Source organism: Hypomesus transpacificus, chromosome 15 (genome assembly GCF_021917145.1).
Source record: "Hypomesus transpacificus isolate Combined female chromosome 15, fHypTra1, whole genome shotgun sequence".
Lineage (NCBI taxonomy): Eukaryota > Metazoa > Chordata > Actinopteri > Osmeriformes > Osmeridae > Hypomesus > Hypomesus transpacificus.
This window is the reverse complement of record NC_061074.1, coordinates 12,421,111-12,445,334: the sequence shown is the minus strand read 5'-3', so window position 1 is coordinate 12,445,334 and position 24,224 is coordinate 12,421,111. Positions and strand designations below refer to the sequence as shown.

Here is a 24,224-nt window from a genome sequence, read left to right as displayed (position 1 = left end):
CACACCACAAACACAGGTGACATGGTTTAACCGGTTTTACTGCAACGGAAATCGGTGTTGGGTCAATGCAGCCGTTTGCCACCCTAGTGACAAAGCGTCCCTCTCCAGGAACACACGTCTTTCACCACACCGAAAGAAACGTTTAAATCATGCACAAACTAAGCTCAAACGTTCAACTTGTCTAAACAGGTCCTTGGACACATGTGATGCGTGTCCTGTCTGCCTCCAGCAGACAGATGTGACTGTGCGAGGCCAAGCTGTGTACACCAGGCTCTTCTCTTGCTCCTCTAATCACTCTCATCATTAGCTCTGGGCTCGGCTCGTCAGCCCGATAGCCGGCTCCATCAGCAGGATTTGTGGAGGGCTTAAGTAGGGAGGTTTGCATAGCGGGCAGGCGGGCTGGAGCCAGAGCACATCACTGTGGATTGATCTGGACATTCCCACGGCTGTAGAGAGTAGCAAATCACCAGATACACACACACACACACACACAGACTCACACCAACACACCGACTCGGAGACACACACAAACACACTCCAGTGATGTGATCAACAGGGCAATCATTGGTGAAACTGACTGTGATGTTGGGGAGAAAGAGGGCGGCAGAGAGACAGAGCGAGAGAGACAGAGCGAGGTAGAGAAAGAGAGCGAGGCAGAGAGACAGAAATGAGAGGGTGACCGAAAGAGAGAGAGACAGACAGAGACAGAAATAGAGACGGGGAGAGGGAGGCAGTGAAGGGGGGGACAATGAGAGGAGCAGTGAACGATGAGCGGCGGTTCTAGGTGTTATTGTTAAGTGACTGAGATCTCTCCCTTCCTAATGGCTGCTAATGATGGGATGGATGACCCTGTCGTGCTTTCTCTGGAGCCTGCTGTGTGTGTAGGTGTGTGTGTGTGTATGCGTTGTGTCACAGCCCCAACTCAAAGTTGAGTTATTCTTAATTATAAGCATTACAGTAATATGGCTCAGGGAAGCTGGGCAAAAAAGCGAGAATGAGAATGAGAGAGAGAGAGAGAGAGAGAGAGAGAGAGAGAGAGAGAGAGAGAGAGAGAGAGAGAGAGAGAGAGAGAGAGAGAGAGAGAGAGAGAGAGAGAGAGAGAGAGAGAGAGAGCATTAACTTTCCTCATGACTTGACAAACACAACAAAGCCAGCAGAGTTGATATGAGAAGGTCTGGTGACAACCACCACTCATGGAACAGCAGGAAATGACACACCACCAGGTGTTTAGAAAACAGGAAGCCAATCCCCCCCTATCCGAGTGGCAGGGAAGTGATCCTTTATGTACAGTTAGGAGGGGTCGCTTGTGGAACGGACAGCCTGATTCTGATCATGCAGAGACAGAATCCTCTCAGTCCTTTTAAAGTGAGGATGTACACACACACACGCACACACACACACACACACACACACACACACACACACACACACACACACACACACAGCCTAAGGACTAGTGTGTAGATTAGATAGATAGATAGACAGAGAGAGAGGGAGGGAGGGGGAGAGAGAGAAGAGGACGGAGAGGGAAGGATAAACAGAGAGATGGAACACTTCATCAAAGCCACCTGTCACCATGGTAACGGGTTGAATGACACCTTTGCTTACCCACACTGTCATAGCAGTGCAAGCTGAAAACCTTTCATCCGTCCCAACCCCCTCCCCTCCTCCTCCCTCCTCCTCCCTCCCCTCTCCCTCCCTAGGCTCCCTACTCAAGCGCTTGTGTTGCCACTCTGCACGGACGTTTGTGTTCAACCGCACGGTGAATAAAGGTTTCTCTACAGTTCTCCCCAACCTCCTCCCGTCCTGTCCTCCCTGCGTCGACCGGCTCTCCTCCGCTCCACCTCTCCTCCGCTCCACCTGTCCTCCGCTCCACCTCCCCTCCGCTCCACCTTCCCTCCACCTCTCCTCCGCTCCACCTCCCCTCCGCTCCACCTCTCCTTCGCTCCACCTCCCCTCCACCTCCGCTCCACCTCCCCTCCCCTCCACCTCCCCTCCGCTCCACCTCCCCTCCCCTCCACCTCCCCTCCGCTCCACCTCTCCTCCGCTCCACCTCCCCTCCGCTCCACCTACCCTCTGCTCCATCTCCCCTCCGCTCCACCTCCCCTCCCCTCCACCTCCCCTCCGCTCCACCTCCCCTCCGCTCCATCTCTCCTCCGCTCCACCTCCCCTCCACCTCCGCTCCACCTCCCCTCCGCTCCACCTCCCATCCGCTCCACCTCCCCTCCGCTCCATCTCTCCTCCGCTCCACCTCCCCTCCGCTCCACCTCTCCTCCGCTCCACCTCTCCTCCCTCCCTTAATTATCTTCTGTCCTCCGTCTCACTCCGTCCACCCGGTTCCAAGCCCGTCTCTGAGCTGCTGGGATCAGCAGGGCTTGTCCCCCGGACACCATGGTGAGGGTGTCCTCCAGCCCTCTGAGACCTCCAGCCACACGTGGGGGTCCTGGTTACCCTGCCAGCCGTCTAGCCTGCCCTCCCCCCCCCACCCCCCCCCCCTCTGTTGCAAGACAGACCCCCCCTGAGTGACAGCCTCTGAGGTCAGGGTGGGTGCATGAGGCTGGGTGGAATACATTGCCCTTTCAGTCACAGCCTCCGGACAGGTTACAGGCTCAGGGGAGAATAGGAATGAGTCCAACATGAAAGCAATGCAAAACAAGAGTAAATGTCATCATTTGGGAGGGATTACATCATTTGAGGTGCATGATCACAGTGTGTGTGTGTGTGTGTGTGTGTGTGTGTGTGCATGCAGGCGTAATTCCATCTAGCCTTCAGTGTAATGCATGACTGTGTTCTTGTAAAACCGAATCCTTATTATAACTCTATAGCTCTGACTGTGGTAAACAAAACAGCTCATGGTTTTACGGTTCTCTCTCTCTCTCTCTCTCTCTCTCTCTCTCGCTCTCGCTCTCGCTCTCGCTCTCGCTCTCGCTCTCGCTCTCGCTCTCTCTCTCTCTCTCTCTCTCTCTCTCTCTCTCTCTCTCTCTCTCTCTCTTCCTCCCACCTCATGCAATTCTCGGAGGCTATGGGGGGACTTTTAGTCATTGAAGTATGTGGCTGAAGACAAAGCCAGCCAACACTATCCGAACCTTACAGTGTTGTATGAGCCTGTCCCCCTTTGCCTTCCATTCGAAGTTCTCATCTCTCTCCCTCCCTCCCTCCCTCCCCTCTGCTCCCCCACTCTCTTCTCCCCTCTCTGCCTCCTCCTCCTCCCCCTCTACCCCCTCCTCGCTCCTGCCTCCCTCCTCTCTCCCCGCTCATCTCTCCCCACGGTGGAGTGGAATCCTTCCATCCTCTAGTAAATGCAGGGTAATCAGAGTACAAAGACCCCAGTCAACCAGGTATTGATCAACTGGGTGAAGGGGTGGAGGGTGGGCGGCGGGATAATAGGATGGTAAACCACACAACAAATGCAGCGACGTTGCCCTTTACTGCACCTGACCTCTCGTTTAGGAGAGAGGCTGGTGGAACCTTCTGGTGTGAGAGAGAGGCCGCAGAAACAGAGTAAAAGAGAGAGGGGGGGGGGGGAATTGATTGTACCTGAGGCCGAAGGCATGCGATTGTTCGTAGTTGAATAGGGAATGAATTTTCGCGTCTGAATTCACAGCGATCAGGCGATCAATTAGGTCCTGTGGAGATGGCAAATAGAGGGGGAGAGGAAACGGAGGAGGGGAGGGAGGGGTGTACAATGAAAGGAAGGGCACTTCAACAGTGTAACTTCATGCTGTGAGTGAAGAACATCTGCAGGTGGCCCATTTGTAGGTGTGCAGCACCGGGCCTTCACACTCACAAAGAGTTCCTATGCCCCCCTATGGCAAGCTGGGGAACTGCAGCCCGTTTTATAATAGTGTGTGTGTGTGTGAGTGCACATGCTTGTGCGTGTGCAGATATGTGTGAAAGACTGGGCTCGTTGTGTGTGCATGTGTGTATATAACTCACGGGTATGGAGGTGGGTATCTCTCTGAGGCTGTAGTCAGGCACGTTTGGGAGGGGCTGCTTCCAAAGGAGCTCCCACACAGCATGGCCGGAGCACAGCAGGTTCACCAGGGACACCAGGGACTGCGGGGAGAGGGGGAGGAGGAGATAGAGAGAGAGTAATGGACAGTAGGGAGACAGAGAGAGCCCAGTTAGTCACAAATGGGTCTGGCACGTCAGCACAGGGTTGGGGGGTTAACCTGCTCCTTCCTTTTCCTTTCCGTCTCCCCCTTTTTCCTAGTCTCTCCCTCACTCTTTCTTCTTCGGTCTGAACTGTCCCTCCCTCCCTCCTCTCCAACTCGCCCCTCTGTCTCATTCGTCTCTCCCTCCCTGCTATATCCTTCTCTCTCCCTCCTCCATAACTCCTGGTGTTTATTATCCAGAGTGGTGTTATCTGGCTTGGTCTGCACAGGCCCAACAGCAGAACGTGGCAGAGTCGGGGACCTTAGCAGGACCAACAAACAACTCTGACTGACTGACTGAACACCAGCTGGGTCTGAATGAGAAGATTATAAAGTGATTGGACTGAATACTGAAGATGGGATTTAGATCCAATAGCTGACATTCTGATGGTTATCTGTCTCCTGCAGCACTCCGTACACCACTAGCCCGGCTTTAGAGGCTCTCAAGCGAAAAACAAATAACAAAACTAATTGAAAAAGCATTGTTCTGTCATCCCGTCCTTCGCCGGTGGTGTTTAATGGTGTGCAGGGAAGCGTGGAGCCGCTTGCTGCTTGGAATGTAGAGAGGACGGGATGTACAGGAACCTGAGGCTAGCACAGGACTGCTGGATTACGACACACACACACATACACACATACACACACACACACACACAGACACGCTCTCATAATCAAACACACATGCACTCACGTACCGGTGCACACATTCTCACACACACACGCCTGCGTCAGATACACCCCCATGTGGACAGGCACATCCCCAGGCCTACCTTGAGGCAGCTCCTGTCCACAGGGTCCATAGGGGTGGACCTGGGCTGGACCATCCGTACGTCCTCCCTGCCACACTCCAGCACGGACCACATCTCCACCACCAGGGCCTGCACGAACCCTGCAACACACACACACACCACACGCCCACACACAGATCACATACGCCATCAGGCCATCAGACGAGTCTGGGATGGAGGGGGGGGGGGGGTTAGGGCTAGGTTTGTGTGGGAGGGTAGTTAGCGAGGTGTGAGCAGACAGGGTTAGGTACCTGAGCTGTGTAGGGCCCTCACACCTGGGGCAGTAGCTGCCACCTGGGTCACCATCACGCCATAGCCAAACTTCTCACAGCAGCTCACCTGGAACCACAGGTGAGCACATCACAGCTCCAGGTGCCTCTCAGCCTGAGGCGCTTCTGCCTGCCATGGTGATGCTCTTTGTGGTGTGTGTGTGTGTGTGGGTGTGTGTGTGTGTGGCTTTTATGTTATTTATAGAGAGTGCGTGTGGGTCAGAGAGAGACAATTGTTGTGTATTTGTTCACTAAACAAATGTAAAGCAATGAATTGAGCCAGGACTATTATTATAAACCTCGGCACTCAGCTGTACCAAATGTATTTTCTTAAACATAATTGATTTTATGTAAATCATAAACTGTAAAAAAGGTTGAACAAATGAAGATAACGGCAAACTGAAATATGTAGCATGTGTCAGACACGTTAGCACAGGGAAAGCTTCACATTTTCAATCAACGTACTGTTTCACCATTGTTAAGAATAGAGATTATTTTAGATTAATGATGTTTACATCCTGGCCTGCTGTACTGAAACGCTGAGCATCTCTAATCCAACAACACACATCGAAGCAGCAGAATCGCAAACAGTAGATTTGCGATTCCAAGATGTTGAAAATCAAAAAACACGCAAATAGATATTAAGTGTAAAGAGCCTGAACTAATTACTTGGACAAGAGGCGGGAAGCTAAGAATAGCTGATCTTAATTACATTCTGCAGTGCAAACGAGGGAAACCAGGGAGGCAATTAACAGCAGATTGTAAACAAAGGCAGTCAATTAGACCTGCTGGAGATGAACAAGGCCTGCAGTGTGGAGCTCGGAGCGCTGAGCAGGCGTCCACCAGGCACGCCAGACAGGAGAGATGCATCAACACAGCAGCACTTGAGAGGACATCCATGCATCAAGCAGCATGTAGGAGGAGCAGCACAGCTCTGCACAATACTGATAGGGGGGGGGGGGGGGGGGGGACCAGGGGGGACCAGGGGGGACCAGGGGGCAGAATCCCTCCTCAGCCTACTTGAGCAGGAGAGCTAACCATGTGTTTAGATAATCAGTATTTCCTAGTTGCTGGTTTGCTTTCTGAATATGTCTCCGCTGCGGTGAGTGGTTTGTGTAAAAACAGGACAGGCCATGCTAGATGGCGGTATGTGTATGGAGGCTTTGGGGTTAGGGCGTGGCTGTGGCTGCTGGTGGGGTGGAGGCGGCCTGCGGGTACCTGGAGTTTCTTGGTGAAGCGTGAGAACATGTACGAGACACACTCGCCCAGGGCTCCTGTCTGCTGCAGGAGGAGCACTCCTCTAGGGGTGGCAGCAAAGTTCAGCAGGTTGTCCAGAAGAGTCTCCTCCCACACAAGGCTGAGGAGAGAGAGAAGAGAGAGAAGAGAGAGAGAGAGAGACAGACAGAGAGAGAGAGAGAGAGAGAGAGGCAGAGAGAGAGAGAGGCAGAGAGAGAGAGATAGAGAGAGAGAGAGAGAGAGAGAGAGAGAGAGAGAGAGAGAGAGAGAGAGAGAGAGAGAAAGAGAGAGAGCACGTCATCAAAGCCATTGATGAGTCTGTAGGATGTTGTACAACTGCGGTGGTACAAACTGACAGAGCAAGACAATGAAAGAGAGACAAAACACAGAGGTAAAAAACGTGGCGGAGGAAGAGGAGGACAGAGGAAGAGGACAGTGGTGGTGTTAGAGGATGTTAGAGGAGAAAGATGGATGAGACGGTGGCTGTTGGCGCTGGAGGAGGTGGAGGCTGATGTTGTTGCTGTGGAGGAGGGGTCGGAGAAGGAGGATGGTGTAGGAGGAGCAGGTTCCTCACCTGTGGTTGGGTAGTTCCTGGGAGGCGTTTCCAGCTTCTGCTCCAGGAGTGGGAGTGGAGATGCTCTCTGACTGGGAGCTGGTCTGAGACACCGCCAACAGGAAACAATATACTCACTAATACTCATTGTTTGATAGGTTACTCAAAGCTGATGGAATATAGGATGTGGGGTGGGCTGGTTTACACCCTGTCTGGTGTCTCACAGGTCATCATGTCATACAGTTAAAATGCAGACAGTACTGCATGCTAATTCATGACTAATCATACTGGTGACTACTGTTAGATGAATATGGTGTGACCTGAATATAAACCCTGATACGCCCTGAAGATCAGTCGTTTCACTGCAGCGTTCCTTATGTAACATGTTTACTGTTATTGGGCGCAGTTGTGATTTGGAAACATGACAGAACTCTCAGCGTAATAAAGCATTGAGAATGCTTTAGCAATCCTTTATGATATGGCGATAACAGAGATTCCGACAAAATGTCGTTGGTGAAAGTTGACTGTTGAAGTGGCAAACCCTAGCAGGCATTTGCAGTGTAAGGATTGGGACGTGCCAGGGTGTGGTTCTCCCTGCAGTGGGGACGAGGGGGGCGCTGTTTAACCTGCTAAACCTCACCCTCCAGCTCATTTCATGTACTAGCTCACCTTAGGTAGATACTGTGCTTACATAATATGTACTGTGGCAGGCATAATGCCTATTGAGGACACACAGTAGTACTTTGTCATACCATGGGAAGGGTGTGCCATAGCTCTTTAAAAAGGGTGCAGACAGGTTGCTATTGGTTCATACCAACAATGGTAAACTAGTTTAGTCGTTGTGAGTGACGCACGGTATATTTTCGACTCGGCTTAGGTCTGAACTCCGCAGCAGGTCATCTCTGTCTGAAACAAGTCCCTTGTGGCTGGGATCCTGAGGGTCACAGGGTCCCTCGTGTCCTGGGTGGTACCTGTTTCCAGGCGCTGGCCAGGACGTCCTGCAGGGCGTAGGGGCGGAGCTCCTGCAGCCCCTCGCAGGTGTTGTACATCTGACGACACACCAACATGAAGGCCCCGCAGACGCCGTGCCACGCCTCCCCCTCGCCCAGCCAGGAGAACTCTTTACCCAGGAGCCTCTGGGTGAACTGGACGATGGCGTGGGCAGCTGGGATACTGGAGGGAGAGGAGATGACTATCACCGGAACGCTTCTTCTTGGCGCGCTCCACGTCAGCACTTTGTGTTTAATTTTAAAAATGTAGATTAAAACCCTGAAATCTCCGGGAGAGTGAGTCTCTCAGTCGGAGGGCGGGAGAGGGTCATTATTCATAATAAGGAACAGGAAATGAGCGTTGTGTGTGTCTAATGAGCTGTCCTTACCCCTGGCCCTCTGTCACCTCCAGACTCCTCTCATGCAGGAACAGAGACAGCCCCCCCTGTGTGCTGGCCATCCTGGCCAGAGTGTCTGCTATGTGAGTCAACGTTGTCGCCGGGCAGTTTAATTTGGCCTGTGACACAAAACAAATTGAAATTGCTTTAGGCGTCATGTGGGATGAATACCAACGTGCCAGAGAGAGAGAGAGGTAGCCCTGTACTATGGGCCTATGCTTAACCACAATAACATCACCCTGGAAATGTTATTGTGACTGTCAGGCAATTATTATAAACATGATGGAGTGTGGACTGGATATTTTGTTATATTTTACATAATGAAGCTGAGGGGGAAATGAAGCTAAACTACAGTCTGAAACAATTAATTTGATTGTTTGAGCTTCTGGTCCCAGTTCCACAGTCTGTTCATCATAGATATAGTCAATGTACTGGAGATGCTTGTGTTTCAGGTTGTCTTGTGTTTAAGGTTGTCTTGTGTTTTAGGACTTGATTTACAAGTATACTCTAAAACGTACCCCAATAAACTGGGTGTTTTTATGTTGCCGTAAAACAATCATGACTGGTTTTACTCTGTGCATCTTTCCAGAGAAGTTGTAAAGGAGAGGTGGAGGAGGAAATATGAGTCTAGAAGAGAGACTGATGTGGAGGTAGAAAGGTGGAGGTAGAGAGGTGGAGGTACAGAGATGGAGGTAGAGAGGTGGAGGTAGAGAGGTGGAGGTAGAGAGGTGGAGGTACAGAGATGGAGGTAGAGAGGTGGAGGTAGAGAGGTGGAGGTAGAGAGGTGGAGGTACAGAGATGGAGGTAGAGAGGTGGAGGTAGAGAGGTAGAAAGGTGGAGACGTGGAGAGCCTGACCTGCTGGCCCTTGAGCAGGGTGACGATGGGGTCCATCAGGGTGAGGAGGACCGGGGTCTGAAACAGACCCTCCACCACAGACTCTGTGCTGTCACACACGGTGCCCAGCACCTCCCTGACCAGGCAGGTGGGAGACAGGGAGGCTGGACAGAGACACACACAGAGCAGACAGTCAAGAGATGTACACTCTCACACACTCAAGTTACCATGGAAACAGAGGTACACACAGACACACGCAAGAGAGCCTATACATATAGATCAACACAAACAGGTGTGTACACACTCATAATGCACACACACACACACGTGTACACATGCCTGCACACACAGTCGCACATGTACGTACACACCCTGCGTTTGTTATCATTCTGACGTTCTAGTGAACATTCCATCAAGTGTCAGCCAGTTTATCTGAACAAAGATAAGTCTGTTTTTACTGAGAAGAGATAGACTATATTCTAAGTGTACGTAAAATATGGATTGGCAGTAAAAGAGGCTGGCCACAGCCCAAGGTAGGGCTTAATGGCTGAAACCAAGCCTCCAGTTTTGAGATAATGTCTTGTCCTGCAGATACTGCCATGTAAGCATGATGAGCTCTGAACTGAGTGACTCAAAGACATTTCTAGATGCAGAGGTAACACGTATTCATCCCAGTAAGGAGAGGGTGTGGTGTGGGTCAGGTCACCCCACCTGTGTGTGAGGAGTGTCCCAGGTATGGCCTAGGGTGCTGGTACAGTATTCTTATCAGGATGACCACCAGGTCGGCCAGGGTGACAGGCTCTGGAGCGGGAGATGACACACGTCCATTAGCGGGGGAGCGGGGTGGGAGGGAGCAGGGAGGGGTGTGGGGGGAGAGGGAGGGGTGTGGGGGGAGAGGGTGCGCTAGGAGGAACCAGAGGGATTGCAACATTCAAGAAAACTCCCTGTGGTGAAGGAAGTAGTCTAAAAGGTTAGTTCATATGCTAACTTTGACGCCAGGGAAGAATTTATAAAGACTGGAATGTCACATTTCCTGTTGGGATTAATAAACGACCAACTACTCATTCCGTCATACATCAAAGGTTGGAACGAGTCTGTGTTTTATGTATAGCAGAATCATGTATAAAGGAATTTACAAAAGAATCCCTAAACAAAAAAAGCAATGACTAAATATATATAAAAAAAATAAATAAAAAATGCACCTTTCCGCCTCCTGACTTTGATGGGGAAAAGCTTCCTGCCGTTGGTGTACATGAGGAGCCTTCCGAGAACACACAGAGAGTGGACGAAGTATGCATACTCCAACTCTCTCCTGGTGTACAGACTCCTCTGGGGGGGGTCTGAGAGAGACACGCACACGCACGTGAGAACAGAACACACACCTGATGCTGAGACAGGACAGTCAGCCAGACAGTCCCAGACAGACACTGCTGTGTCTTAGGTTTATCACCGGGCCAGGGGTGACTGGATCTGCTGTGCTCCTACACAAGGTCAACACCACAGCGTGACTCTGTGTGTCTCCAACGCTCCTTCCAACAGCTGCAGCGGTGGAGATAACGCCAGGTCGGCCACGTTCAACACACAATCTCTCTCTCAGTCTTGTCTCCTAATCCACCTACCCTCCCCTCTTTCTTCCTCCCACCCTTGTCGTCCTCTCCTTTCCTCCTGTCTATATCTTGTTCCACTGACCTCCTTGTTTCCCTATCTCTATCTTGTTTAGGCCTCCTTCCTTGGTTTCTATCCTGCCACCCAACCTTCACTCCCACCCCCCGCCCCACTGGGTCCAGGTGGGGTGGAAGAACCCTTGTGTCTGGTGCACATCCCGCTCCGGCAGTCACTCACTGATGTGCTGTCTCTCCAGGCTGTGGAGTATCTCTGTGGTCTCCTCTCTGGCCTGGTCACAGGCCTCGTAGTAGCAGATGCACTGCTGCACAGCAGCCACTGTCTGGAGGAGCAGAGGACCCAGTTACTACCACACGCTCTCCCCACAGCGGGTGGACCTGCATGGGCTGCACTAACACTCTCCCCCACACACACGAATCGCTCACCAGAGACTTGTACTTCCTATCCAGAAGTCTGAAGACAACAGTCCTGCTGTAGTAACCATGCTGAGGGAGAGGGAGAGAGGGAGGGAGAGGAAGAGAGAGAGAGACAGCGAGAGCGAGAGAAAGAGAAAGAGAGAAAGCGAGAGGAAGAGATGGTATAGGGAAAAGAGAGAGAAAGGGGAAGTTAACATTGTTAACCAGCCAACAACAGGCCAGCAAGACAGAAGCTTCATGTGTTGACTGGAGGATGGTCAGACTCTACCATCCACTTCTTGAACCAGGAGGCCTTGATGTCCAGGAGGGCCAGCAGGTGGGTGGGCTCCAGGGCCTTGTCTGTGGCCTGGGGGCCCAGCCCGGGGTGCTGGTGGAGGGTCAGGAGGGAGAAGGTGCTCTCTATGATCTCCTCCATGTATCTGCAGGGTCAAACATCATGGACACTGGCTGCTAAATACACAAACGGCTCAGATCCAGAATGGAGGGTGAGTGGAAGGTGATCTACTGACTTTTCAGGGTGGCGGATCCAGAAGGCTGATACTTCCTTTTGAAAGTCGTTCATCAGACGCATCTGGAGAAAGGCACAGCCCAAATGTGAGAACATGGCTAAACTACACTAATACAGAACATCACTAAACTAGAACCCTACATTTTCAAATCTGCTTTATTCCAGGTTAACTAAATCAATGGCAAATCAATGCACCCACCCAGTTCTCTTTGTTATTATACAAATGATTTACGAGTAAGAACAATATCACTAGATCGATACTCAGAGTTATGTGCCCTGGCTCTGGTTCAATACTGCAGTGATGCCACAGATTAGATCTTGTTCTACCTGTTTGAGGAGCCTGGTGATGTCTGGCCTGTTGACGTCCAGACCAGCTGAACCAGAAGGAAGTCTCAGCTTGTGGTCAAGGAAGTCAGACTCTAGGCTCTTCGCTAGGGGTCAAAAGGTCAAGAGTTGCATTATTTACAACATAGTACATCCAAATGACAGCTCGTGTAAATGGTGACGCATCAGCTAACCTAGACTGGTGTAGATCTCTCTGGTTACGTTCAGAGGAGAGGAGGAGAAGGTTTTAGCGAAGAATCGCAGGACCTTGTCCTAGGAGGATCACACACAGCAACAGGGCATGACTCAGTAGAAAAGAGAGTAGCTGGGGGCAGCCTTGTAGAAACAGGCGCCAAGGCAGCGTGAACCTTGGCGCATTGTTGACTGGACAAAGCTTATCTGAGCAAAAACAACTGAGACAGTTCACAAAACAGAAGATATACGGTACGAGTTTGATTAAAAGGGTTTCCATCGAGGTGATTAAAATAAAGGGACTGTACTGATGTCAGTCAAGGGGACCGATGCATAGGTCAGGAGTCAAGGTGATGGACACTGAGGTCAAGAGTGTCGGTGACTTACGCTGAGGTCAGGGTCAGGGTCAGCCAGGGCAGCAGAGAGGGTTCTACGAAGTCCACTCCAGCTCTCACAGCTTAGCACGTCTGATGGGGGAGCGCAGCACAGGGTCTGCAGGGCCTCCCAGCGCACCTAAATCAAATCAAATCAAATCAAATTTATTTGTATAGCCCTTTTTACACGCAAGCATGTCACAGAGGGCTTCACATGCGCCCATAGAACACAAACACAACACAACACATGAACACAGCACAGCACAGGGTCTGCAGGGCCACCCAGCTAACCTAAACACAACACAACACATGAACACAGCACAGCACAGGGTCTGCAGGGCCTCGCAGCGCACCTAAACACAACACAACACATGAACACAGCACAGGGTCTGCAGGGCCTCCCAGCGCACCTAAACACAACACAACACATGAACACAGCACAGCACAGGGTCTGCAGGGCCTCCCAGCGCACCTAAACACAACACAACACATGAACACAGCACAGCACAGGGTCTGCAGGGCCTCCCAGCGCACCTAAACACAACACAACACATGAACACAGCACAGGGTCTGCAGGGCCTCCCAGCACACCTAAACACAACACAACACATGAACACAGCACAGCACAGGGTCTGCAGGGCTTCCCAGCTCACCTTTAACACAACACAACACCACAAAACATCAGCACAATACCTCTTTAGGTCGGCTTGGGTCCAGTTTTTCTGCGAGAACTTGCAGCTGCTCTTGTTTGATGAAAGCATAACTCTGTGGGTGCATATGAAGGCGTTACATTGCGCTGCAGCTGCCAGGCCAATAGTCCCACTAGGAGCCTTGTAAAAACTCCAACCATTCAATAACCTGTGAATGAACTGACAACGACTGGCATATACAGTCAGCTCACTTACTCAGTCGCTTTGGATAAAAGCATCAGCTCTATTACTCAAATGTAAATGTAACTATTGATCTTGGATTTCCACTATCCTGCATCTAGCTCTATAGAAATCAATACGGACCCTGCCAGCCGTTCTGGACTGAACCCCCTGAGACATCTGAACCAACAGACTGAATCATAATGTGCTGTGGTACACAGTGACTGGATGCTACAGTAGCTGAACACTACGGTTGGCACAGGCCAGGATCTTTTCTGGACAGATGCTCCTTGTAAAAAATGGTCTCTCCCAGGAAGTGCGGTCTAGTAATATCAATGAAATTCTCCTCCCTCTCTCCCCCACTCTCTCTCCTTCCCCAACTCTATCACCCTCCCTTCCCCCCTCCCTCGCTCTCTCTCCTTTACCTGGTTGAAGGAAGAGTCACTGTCGGAGCAGTTGTCGTAGTGACTATTGGACTGCTCTGTCTGGCTCTCTCTGTGCATCTCCTCCTTCCTCAGCTGGTCCTCCTCAAACCTGTTGATCAGAGACTCCACCACCACCATCATGGTGTTCTTCAGGGTCTGCATCATCTGGTGGTACCTGACATGGTGGACAAGAGAGAAGAGATGAGAGGAAGAGAGATGGTCTCATCTAATCCTTATTCTCGACAGACATTTTTTGGTTTTGTGAGGGGTTCAGTGTTTGCAGATTTGTTTCAAGGAATCCTGCCCCCAACCCACCCTGCCTATCTACAACAGTGAACCCCTGTCTACCCAGGAGCCCTGTGAATCATCTCCCCTAAACCATGTGTTAGCGTCACCCCTAGCCTTCATTCTCACTCTGCAGACTCCCTGGTCTTCCTGGTGACGACGTGTACCAGGGTGTCCTGACCTGGCCCCACAGCGTGGGCCTCTCCTCGGGCACCGCTATCCGTCTCCTCCTCCACCACTGGCCCCACGGAGCTCTCCACATACTGACGCAGGTACTTCACAAACTCATAACTGGGTGAGCAGAAAGGAGAAGGCAAGTAGAGAGATGCAGAAGAACAAATATTTGACCTTATTTTTGTATGACATTTTAATACTGAAGACTGATGACTGCTTCATTCCCTGCTTACTTGTGGAAGTTCTTGTCCGTCTCCTCCAGGTGTAGCAGGATCTCCTCAGCGCACTCTATGGAAGGTGCACCTGAGATCCTGTCCTTAACACTCTTCAGCAGCCGTCTCAGCAGCGACTGGAGCTCAGCCTCGTCCTCAGCGGTAAACTGAGACATGGTCCCAACGTTGTGTCAAATGGCTTGATGTTCCTGGGGAACTTTAGTCGTTAGTCAGATATGCTAACATTAGCTAGCAAGCTACATACAAATGTGTCTGCAGAAAATCAGACAACTGTTTCTGAGAATGTTGGTTCATAAGAACAACACCACATCGTATAGCCAGCGTCTGGATTTTTAACACAACATCACACATAACATGACGTTTGTTAATTTCATTCTGGTACAGTATCCATTCGGCCATTCTGCTGACACAAGTGAACAGCTGACAACATAACGTGGCTGCAGGAATAACTCCCGCACGGTTTGCCCTACCTCTCTAGGTCCAATGCCTCCCTTATTAGCCAATTACTGTAGGTAACTGGCTAACTGGCTAACCAGTTGGCTAACTACTAGTTAGACAGCTTATCTGGACCAAACAATTTGGGACGTACTATACTAGTACTAGTCTAGTACTGTACCAGTACTAGACGTAGATACGTCTATCTACAGTACAGTATAGCATCTTCTCTCTGCATTAGCAAGCTAATATGATATAATACAAGGACAATTGCGTCTATCTACAAAACGAACTATGAAGCTTTACTCACAGATATCTGTCAACTCAATATGGACATGGTGTGTGTAAAGTTGTAAGGCTCCACACAGGTATGGCTAGCTCTAGCTAACTGACCTGGTAGCTTTGTGCTGCTTGGACAGTTCCGTCTCTATGGTAACGACTGATATTCAGCCAGCAACAGTGCATTGTGGGATATTCACAACACGTTAGTCTGGCGGTAGATTTGTGTGTCTTTTTAAACCACTGCCACATGTGTGTTAAAAAAATATCACATTTATAAATATAGCAATATATGTATTTATTGATATTGCCGCAGTAGAAGGGAAACAGGGACAAATATTTTGATCAAACCCTTTTTTGACATGGTGCCTTTAAATTTCAGCGTTTGACATCACGTGAGTATCTGGCCATTGGCCAAGAGCTTTCCGGGATATCAAGTTGACAAACAGAGCTGTCAAATGTCCTTTTGATTCTGTAGTAAAAGCTAGTATCTTATATATAATATCGCTTATTTTATGTAAAATATTTCATTGATGATGATGGAATAGTATACAGTACGAGCTTGATAGCTTAAACTGCTAACAACAGACACGTTGCAAAAAATAACTGGCTAGTAAGCTCAATCTAGGTGCGTACCGGTGACCCAACAACTGACTATAACCATGGCTGCAGTTGACAGTTTTAGCCTTTTGTACAGAGAAATTGCTCGGTCGTGGCACGACTCATGCAATGCTGGCGTGGAAACACTAGCCTTGGTCGGAGCGATTTACACTGTCAGCAAAGCTGTCACCGTGGCTCGAGACTGCTGCACCTTAGTAAGAATTCACTTCCTTCCACGAGTGGTCCCTAGTAACAAGAGACTGACTCATCGATTTGGTCAGTGGGCTGTTATCTCTGGTAAGTTAAGTCACACCAATTCACCACAATATAATTGATGTAATTGTATAAATTGTTCATGAACTCACTCACCTTGACTTAAAATTAAATAAATTCCTAAGCACTCAAAGCTGTACAGTACAGTATTATGTGTTTAGCATTAAACAGTTATCATTGCTGGACTGTCATCTGCTGTAAACCTGACTCCTATCACAGGTGTTTCAGAGTCCATAGCCAAAGCCTATGCTGAAGAGTTGGCCAGGCAAGGTGTCAACATAATCCTTGTCAGCCACGACAGCACCAGCCTCAGCGACGCTGTCTTCTCCATCTCACAGACCCACGGAGTGGAGGCTCTGTTCGTGGTGGCAGACTTCTCCAAGGGCCCTGAAGCCAGCAAGCTTGTCAGGGAAGCCCTGAGGGGGAAGGACATAGGCTTCCTGGTGAACTGTGTGGTGGAGTTGCAGGGGCTCCCCCAGAGCCTTACGGAGCTGTCTGAGGAGAGACTGTGGGATGCCATCAACCGGAACATAGCTGCCACAACGCTAATGACTAGGCTGGTGCTGCCGGGGATGGTGGAGAGGAAGAGGGGAGCCGTGGTCAACATCTCATCTGGAGCCTGCTGGAGGCCCTCGGCTGGCAGAGTTGCTCTCATTGCCGCTACGGTTAGCATCTCACTGAACACTGTGGACTACATATTGATAGACTACATTATCTCTCTCTCTCACAAACACACACACAAAGTCATGCATACACAGATGTGGACACTCTGATAACACATACACTTCTGTTCTTTGTAAAATGTTGATGCACCCAAACACACACACACACACACCTATTGTTCACTATTCCTTCTTCGCAGGTCTACCAGGACAGCTTCTCCAGAGCCCTTCACCATGAGTACAGATGCCAGGGTATATTTGTCCAGAGCTTGATGCCCTACAGAGTAGCTCCCAGCGGCCCAGGGTCCACAGCAGGGAGCTGGCTGGTGCCCCGGCCTGAGGTGTATGCCCGCCATGCTGTCTCCACCCTGGGCATCTCTCGTAGGACCACGGGATACTGGCCTCATACACTCCAGGTACTGAGTGTTTAGGCGTGTGTTTAGGTATTTTACACAGAGCCAAATCTCAGAAAACAAAGGTTGAATATAAGATGTATAATTCTACAGAGGAGGTGTATGTAGGCTGGGTTCACTGGCCTTTACTGGGCCTCCAGTAGAGGCCCACTCATATCACAAAGATGTTTATTAAAAGGTAATCTTGTGGTTTTGAAAGATTGTTTCTCTTCTCTGTGTTGTATAGTCCTCTCCTAACCACCCTCTCTCCCTCTTATTGTCCTCCTCTGTTTCAGTATGGACTCGTGCAGTGCATTCCAGACTGGATTTGGGTTCTGGGATCACGTATGATCATTAGCTCAAGTTGAGACGACACCTCTCAGACTGAGAGACTGAGACTAAGAGACTGAGCAGGGCTCGCTGGACTGGAACTGTAGTTCACACAACCTGTTATATCATGACTACGAATGAATGAGTCATGGGTGTGATGTTATTCATAGCTTGAGTTGTGATCTTTACTTAACCTGGTAGACAATGTACTGTATGGTGTGACAATAAAAAGTCCAAATGCACTGATTGTGTATGTGATGTTGTGATGGTTGGGTTTTACAAGAGTTTAACTTGGTGTACAGTTGTTGCAACTTCTGCTGAAAGTGAATTCTTATAATCATGATGTCTTGATTGATGGGTTGAATAAGTGTTGTGTTGAGTGAGTGTTGAATCATGGCATTATTGCTGAGTGATAGTGTGATCACTATGCTGGTGACATCACTTGTCATTAACCTAGTATTTGCAGTAAGTTTGGATGATATGAACACATAATGCTGTGCTTAATGAAGCTATTACAGAGCAATAAATATACCTTACTAGTAAATGGAATGAAGTGGCTTTTTAAGTGGTTGATTTGCAACCGTACACAATAAGTGTCCTCACAGGTGAATTAAATGATGTGACAGAATTTTAAAGTGAAATATCTGTTGTAGCTGTCTCTGTGTTATTTTCCTCTCAGAGATGACAAGATCAGGTAAATGGTTGACAAGTTCAACTTGTTTGACAAACAGTGATATCTCCTGTTTGAGGTCAGACATTATTTGTAAACATCCCAAGGACATCCAAAACAGAATCTACGAGAAAGACAGACTGTCACTAACAAGATATGACATCACAGCCCTTTAACTAACTGTGTTTTGAAAAAAGGCATAGAACCCCTCACATTGTTATTCATTTAAGTAAACTGACAGATCATCAAGCTGGGAAAGAAATTGCAAACAGGAAAAAAATTGCAATGTTTGTTATGTATCCTGTTTATCACAAAAAGCCTGTAGAAGAATGTAGTCTTTGTTGTGTGTTGTGACGTGAACTCCTCCAGAGGAGGGTCAGGGTGAGAAGAAAGGGGATGAGAAGGTTCTCATCTTCACACTGACACACTCCTTCCACCTGTGAGCTCATCTGGGTCTCCTGGCTTCAGAGTTACAACTTCGGTAAGTTGAAAAGCATAAATAATAATATACAGATAGAAGCATTAATGTGCATTTATTTTTAAAGATCAATTTAATAGCATTATTCCACATTGTATGCTAGACTTTTTCTGACACACTATATGTAACAAAGAAACATAGCCGAAGTTTGATATTTTCATTAGTTTATATGTATTAACAATAAGATTTTACTTAACGAGGAAAAGCTGCCCATATGTATGTGGATTAGTACTGCATCATTCTCTGATAATTCTGAGATTTGACTACTAAATAGAGTAAACTATAGTAAATATTAATTATAATAGTACATCATTATAAATTGAAGATACATTGGGTACTAAATAGTGTAGTTATTGGGTGTTGTTGCTGAAAGGCTATTGACTTAATTTGAATGTATGCAAGACAGTAGTTGGAAGTCTGTCTTAAATCTTCTTAAAAATAATCGGTGAATGTTGAAGGGTTGAACAAGGTCAGGTCCTTGGTTCCCAGCTGATTGGACACGTCTGTTATGATGTGCTGAAATCAGTTCCTGGTGCCACTTATCGCTGTGCTCACATGCTCTCTTGTCTGTTTGTCATTTTCACTGGTAGTGTGTTCTATTTCCTTCCCTCTTTTAGGCAGTTAATTAACTGGTGCTGGACATGGGGGAATGGAATCTGTTGGGCCGTCTCCTGGACAAGGTCCAGACCCACTCCACCATGGTCGGCAAGGTGTGGCTGAGTGTCCTCTTTATCTTCAGGATCATGGTCCTGGGAGCTGGGGTAGAGAAGGTCTGGAGCGACGAGCAGTCCGACTTCATGTGCAACACGGACCAGCCGGGATGTGGGAATGTGTGCTACGACCACGCCTTCCCCATCTCGCACGTTCGCTTCTGGGTCCTCCAGATCATCTCGGTGTCCACGCCAACACTGATCTACCTGGGCCACGTCGTGCATGTAATCCATGTTGAAAAGAAAATGAGGGAGAGGATGAAACAGCTAAGCCAGGACGAACATGCCAACCTCTTCCTCAGGAAGAGTTATCAGGTGCTGGACACGTAGATGACTTATCCATCTCTCATTGGATAGGTTCTCAGGGCATATTCCGTTTTTATTATGAATTAATTTATATTATTAATTTCACTTTTAAGACGAACCTCTCCTCTCTTCTCCTCTCCAGATGCCCAAGTACAGTAATGATAATGGAAAGATTCACCTGCGAGGTCGTCTCCTGAGAAGTTATGTTCTCCACCTGATGGCCAAGATCCTGCTGGAGGCAGGCTTCATCACAGGCCAGTACTTCCTGTATGGCTTCACCCTCGAGGCACGCTATGTTTGTCGTCGCTTCCCCTGCCCACACCAGGTGAGTGACTGAAAAACTGAGTGAAGGCTTGATTGATCTATTGATCAATGTATACATTTGTATTAATTTATTATTGTCAAATGACAGAATGTTATAAATAAGTAAAAAAAAAATATATATATCACCATGCTGCTTGAATCCAAACATGGACTGGCTTCCACAGGTGGACTGTTTCCTGTCTCGACCCACTGAGAAGAGCATATTCATCTGGTTCATGCTGGTGGTGGCGTGCATCTCCCTGCTGCTCAGCCTGGCGGAGCTGCTCTACCTGTGCATCCGCTCTGTGAAGGAGTGTATGGCCTGCAAGCAGGACTACACCGTGACCCCAGTGACCCCGCCAGTGCTACAGAGGATGGCATATGAGAACAGGGACCAGGCTATCCAGAACTGGGTCAACTTGGAGATGGAGCTACAGAGCAGAAAGTTTCAGGGGGGAGGAGGAGTGGAGGGAGGAGGAGTGGGGGGGGGGGTTCAGGCTAAGAGTGTGACATCTGAGGACAACTTGGGGGAGGTCCATATCTGATATGGGGGGGGGGGGGGATCAGCTTTGATACACATAACTTTTTCACACACTCTGTACGCTGCCTGACTTGGGTTCTCTGGCAGTTTCTCCATGTTCCTACTGCAGTTTATCTCTACAATCTCACCATCTATATGTAATAAATGGTGTTAGTACATGTCATTTAACATGCATTATGTCTATGCAATTAAGTACATCCAAATGGTCTATATTTAAGTCCTATAACACACAAAGGCATTTATTTCAAGTCACATCAAGCCACTTTTTTTTGCTGGTCATGTCTGAAACCTGACCTACAATCAGAGGTTCATTTGTAACTGATCCAAATGTGTTTAACCATTATTTTGCCACAAACCATACATTTCTCATTTAATCACATTATTTCAGGTTGGAATTGGTGTGTGTTTTTGTTGTGTTTAGAGTGTGCACCTTGGCACTCCACTTTATCAAAATTGTGAAACATATTTTATCTTGTGTATAGACACATTTGTTGTAACATTCCAGAGATAAAATGAATTTTGTTTCTGTCCTCTGTGTATCTATTAATCATTATACACCTACCCCGCTCGAGTTGTATGGAGATGTTTTAGGAAGGTTTGCTGATTGTGACAACGTGACAGTTACTCAGATCAGTGTTATGCAATGCTTACAACCTGCCCCTAAAAACTCAAGGTTCAGCAGCAGTTACTGATCAGTGTAAGCCAAAGTAGTCTTCTCTTTCACTTCTCAGGTAAGAGGCAGAATTTAGTTTCTTGTTGAATACTTTATAATGTACTTCTATTGCCAATAATCTGAAGGTATTTATCTTGGAATATCTGGGTAATCAAGCGTGCTTCCAATTTTGAACCTTCCTAATGACTGCATTATACTTGCAAAAGCATTGCTTGACAAAAAAACAAAAATGTCTTGAATATAGAACCACGTGATTATGGGATATTTTCTATGATGAAAATATAAATAGTTTTCATTAATAAGTCCTTGCAACATAACTATCAGAAGACTACATGTTTATAACATTGTAGTGTCTAACATTATAGTTGAACTGTGATTATAGCTAGAAAACATCAAACTGAAAGTACAAACATAATTTACATTTAAACCAAATGGTTCTCTGACACCATGTTTGCTGTGCATTCTTATGACGCATGCCAGGGATCAGTTAGTTTGCCATAGCATTCTATCAACAATCCTGTCAATTTACATGTTCAAACTGTAAGGCTTTCAAATTAGAAAACCTTTTTACAAGGTACAGAATTTCAGTTTGTCAGTCCGTCAGTAATTGTTGTAAATATACTCTCTAAATCTAACTCTCATTAAGATCATTGTGTTCATTCTGCTATATTAATGATTAAGGAAAGATTAGGTAGGTAGAACACATTGACAGTTTTTCCTCCTGACTCATGGATAAGTTGGACCCTTGTCTTCCTACCTGCTCTGTGCCAACCCTGAGCACAGTCACTGGGATCCTGCTTTTGAAGAGACATATTCACATTGAGTTTTTAGCACTTATTATGAGCTTTATACCTTGTGATCCAGGGGACAATCACTGGTGTGAATTGAGACTCATACAGGTATTCCATAAGTGAGATAGAATCAACCAATGGGACAAAACCGAAGCTGTCCCCCATAGGTGACCAGGATGCTCCAAAGATCTAGCTTCTCCCATCTCCTTATCTTACTCCCTGACTGATGTGTGTATTTTCATCCTAGGTTTTCCAGATATCCATTGAGAATCGGTAAAGATGGGGGAATGGGGCTTCCTGTCCTCTCTCCTGGACAAGGTCCAGACCCACTCCACCGTGATCGGCAAGGTGTGGCTGAGTGTCCTCTTTATCTTCAGGATCATGGTCCTGGGAGCTGGGGCAGAGAAGGTCTGGAGCGACGAGCAGTCCAGCATGATCTGCAACACCAAACAGCCCGGTTGTGAGAACGTGTGTTACGACCACGCCTTCCCCATCTCGCACATCCGCTTTTGGGTCCTTCAAATCATCTTTGTTTCCACGCCGACGCTAGTCTATCTTGGCCACGTTTTCCATGTCATCCACAAGGAGAACAAGCTGAGGGAGCGTCTCAATGCCAACAGGACTGGTGAGCATTTGAAAGCTCCCAAGTACAGTGATGAAAAAGGACATGTCAAAATTAAGGGAAACCTCCTGGCCAGTTACATGACAACCATCTTCTTCAGGATTGTTCTAGAACTGGGCTTCATCATTGGCCAGTACTACCTCTACGGCTTCATCATGGTTCCAATGTTCGCTTGCTCCAGAGCACCCTGCCCCTTCACTGTGGAGTGCTACATGTCCCGGCCCACAGAGAAGACCATCTTCATCATCTTCATGCTGGTGGTGGCGTGTGTTTCCCTGCTGATGAACGTGGTGGAAGTCTTCTACTTGCTGTGCACTCGAGTGAGATGTGGTAAATCCAAGAGAGGAACGCACCACACTAACTCGTTGGATAACCCGGCAAGCCTGTCTGTGGGACCCGGCTGGGGGGGACGATTGGATGCGGAAGACGCGCTGAGGCAGAACAGGATGAACCAGGAGTTTGAGAGTGGCCAAAGCATTGGAGGAAGCCTGGATGGAGCCAAAGAGGAGAAACGTTTGCTGAGAGAGCATACGGGTTAGAGTTAAAGGGTTAGAGAATAATTATAAATATCTATAAATGCATTTTATATATTTTTACGGTGAACAGAATCAGCGCGTCCATTTTTCAGGGGATGCCATTGGGCTGAAGAGTGGCCACATTTTTAATGTTTTCTTTCAGGGGGGAAAAAACGATATTTGTTAATTTTACACTGGCACTTTGCCAGTGATGGTGATCATGTTCATATGTTGGTCTTATGTTTGAAACACTCAATTGTGGATCTGAAACACATGCACTGATTTGTTTGTATGAAATGAATAAATGCCGAACATTAAAAGTGTTAACATAACTTGGTTAAACTGCAACTGTTAATACTAATTTGGTCAGGTCTCACTCTCTTACTGAAATAAAAAAATAAAGGTACATCAATATTTATTTACGTAACGCCCTTAAGTGGTGAACTAAGACATAGTTCAGTACTCTACACTGCTTCATGCTGTATTTAAGTATCCTTCTGAGAACATGAATAAAGCTTTTTAAACTGCTGTCTACGTCGTTTGCACATTCTTTGTATATGTTAGGCTTTTCTTCACAGCCAGTGACAATAATACATTACAAGTCAAAAACCTAATTTGTCAGTACATCATGTAACAACAAGGCTGTGATTACCAAGGAGTGATAACCCCTGAATGATGAGCCCCTCGTCATCAGGAGTTCTCCTCCTCTTCCTCCACTCACACCAATACAAATGAGCTTACATAACACAATACTAATATGTCATTTTTATGTTTCAACTCATGATAAGATAGGTCAGAACAAAGTCTGTCCAATAACTAAACCAGATGTTCCAGTGATCCACTGGTTAGATGTTATTTGAGAGGCCCCACCTCACATGTAATGACGGGAGCTAAAAAGGGCCAGGATAGTGTCGACAAAAGGGGTTTTATTGGGGCCACAAAGGGAGATTTTGGGTTGATCTATTTTAGGAAGCAATATACTCTAGGTCAGGGGTCGGC

At 47.9% G+C, this 24,224-nt stretch overlaps 4 protein-coding genes across 7 annotated transcripts; 3 read left to right on the top strand and 1 right to left on the bottom strand.

Moving 5' to 3' along the window:
• Positions 1-3,211: 3,211 nt before the first annotated feature.
• Positions 3,212-15,531, bottom strand: tbc1d32 (TBC1 domain family, member 32). 4 transcript variants are annotated; one of them, XM_047036283.1, is made up of 23 exons: positions 15,474-15,531; positions 14,646-14,833; positions 14,368-14,529; positions 13,954-14,128; positions 13,353-13,424; positions 12,673-12,798; positions 12,288-12,366; positions 12,097-12,200; positions 11,771-11,832; positions 11,530-11,680; positions 11,271-11,330; positions 11,065-11,167; positions 10,425-10,562; positions 9,934-10,023; positions 9,244-9,386; positions 8,379-8,506; positions 7,972-8,173; positions 7,022-7,104; positions 6,430-6,568; positions 5,194-5,281; positions 4,925-5,043; positions 3,937-4,056; positions 3,212-3,626 (listed from the first exon to the last, which is right to left on the bottom strand). In XM_047036283.1, exons 2-23 carry the CDS (start codon positions 14,798-14,800, stop codon positions 3,447-3,449), a joined length of 2,679 nt encoding a protein of 892 aa, XP_046892239.1. In that variant the 5' UTR covers positions 14,801-14,833; positions 15,474-15,531; the 3' UTR covers positions 3,212-3,446. The 4 variants fall into 4 exon arrangements, with proteins under 4 accessions (XP_046892239.1, XP_046892237.1, XP_046892238.1 ...); XM_047036281.1 differs by having other exon boundaries at positions 14,646-14,841; positions 15,391-15,514; XM_047036282.1 differs by having other exon boundaries at positions 15,391-15,514.
• A 210-nt stretch (positions 15,532-15,741) lies between these two features.
• Positions 15,742-18,168, top strand: hsdl1 (hydroxysteroid dehydrogenase like 1). Its single transcript, XM_047036286.1, has 4 exons — positions 15,742-16,256; positions 16,452-16,897; positions 17,095-17,310; positions 17,583-18,168. The coding sequence occupies exons 1-4, from the start codon at positions 16,022-16,024 to the stop codon at positions 17,652-17,654; spliced, it is 969 nt and encodes a 322-aa protein (XP_046892242.1). The 5' UTR covers positions 15,742-16,021; the 3' UTR covers positions 17,655-18,168.
• A 1,237-nt stretch (positions 18,169-19,405) lies between these two features.
• Positions 19,406-20,628, top strand: LOC124478330 (gap junction Cx32.7 protein-like). Its single transcript, XM_047036585.1, has 3 exons — positions 19,406-19,789; positions 19,923-20,105; positions 20,269-20,628. The coding sequence occupies exons 1-3, from the start codon at positions 19,406-19,408 to the stop codon at positions 20,626-20,628; spliced, it is 927 nt and encodes a 308-aa protein (XP_046892541.1).
• Positions 20,629-21,314: 686 nt separating this feature from the next.
• On the top strand, positions 21,315-23,752 carry LOC124478331 (gap junction Cx32.2 protein-like). Its single transcript, XM_047036586.1, has 2 exons — positions 21,315-21,355; positions 22,336-23,752. Exon 2 carries the CDS (start codon positions 22,368-22,370, stop codon positions 23,247-23,249), a length of 882 nt encoding a protein of 293 aa, XP_046892542.1. The 5' UTR covers positions 21,315-21,355; positions 22,336-22,367; the 3' UTR covers positions 23,250-23,752.
• The last annotated feature ends 472 nt before the right edge of the window (positions 23,753-24,224 follow it).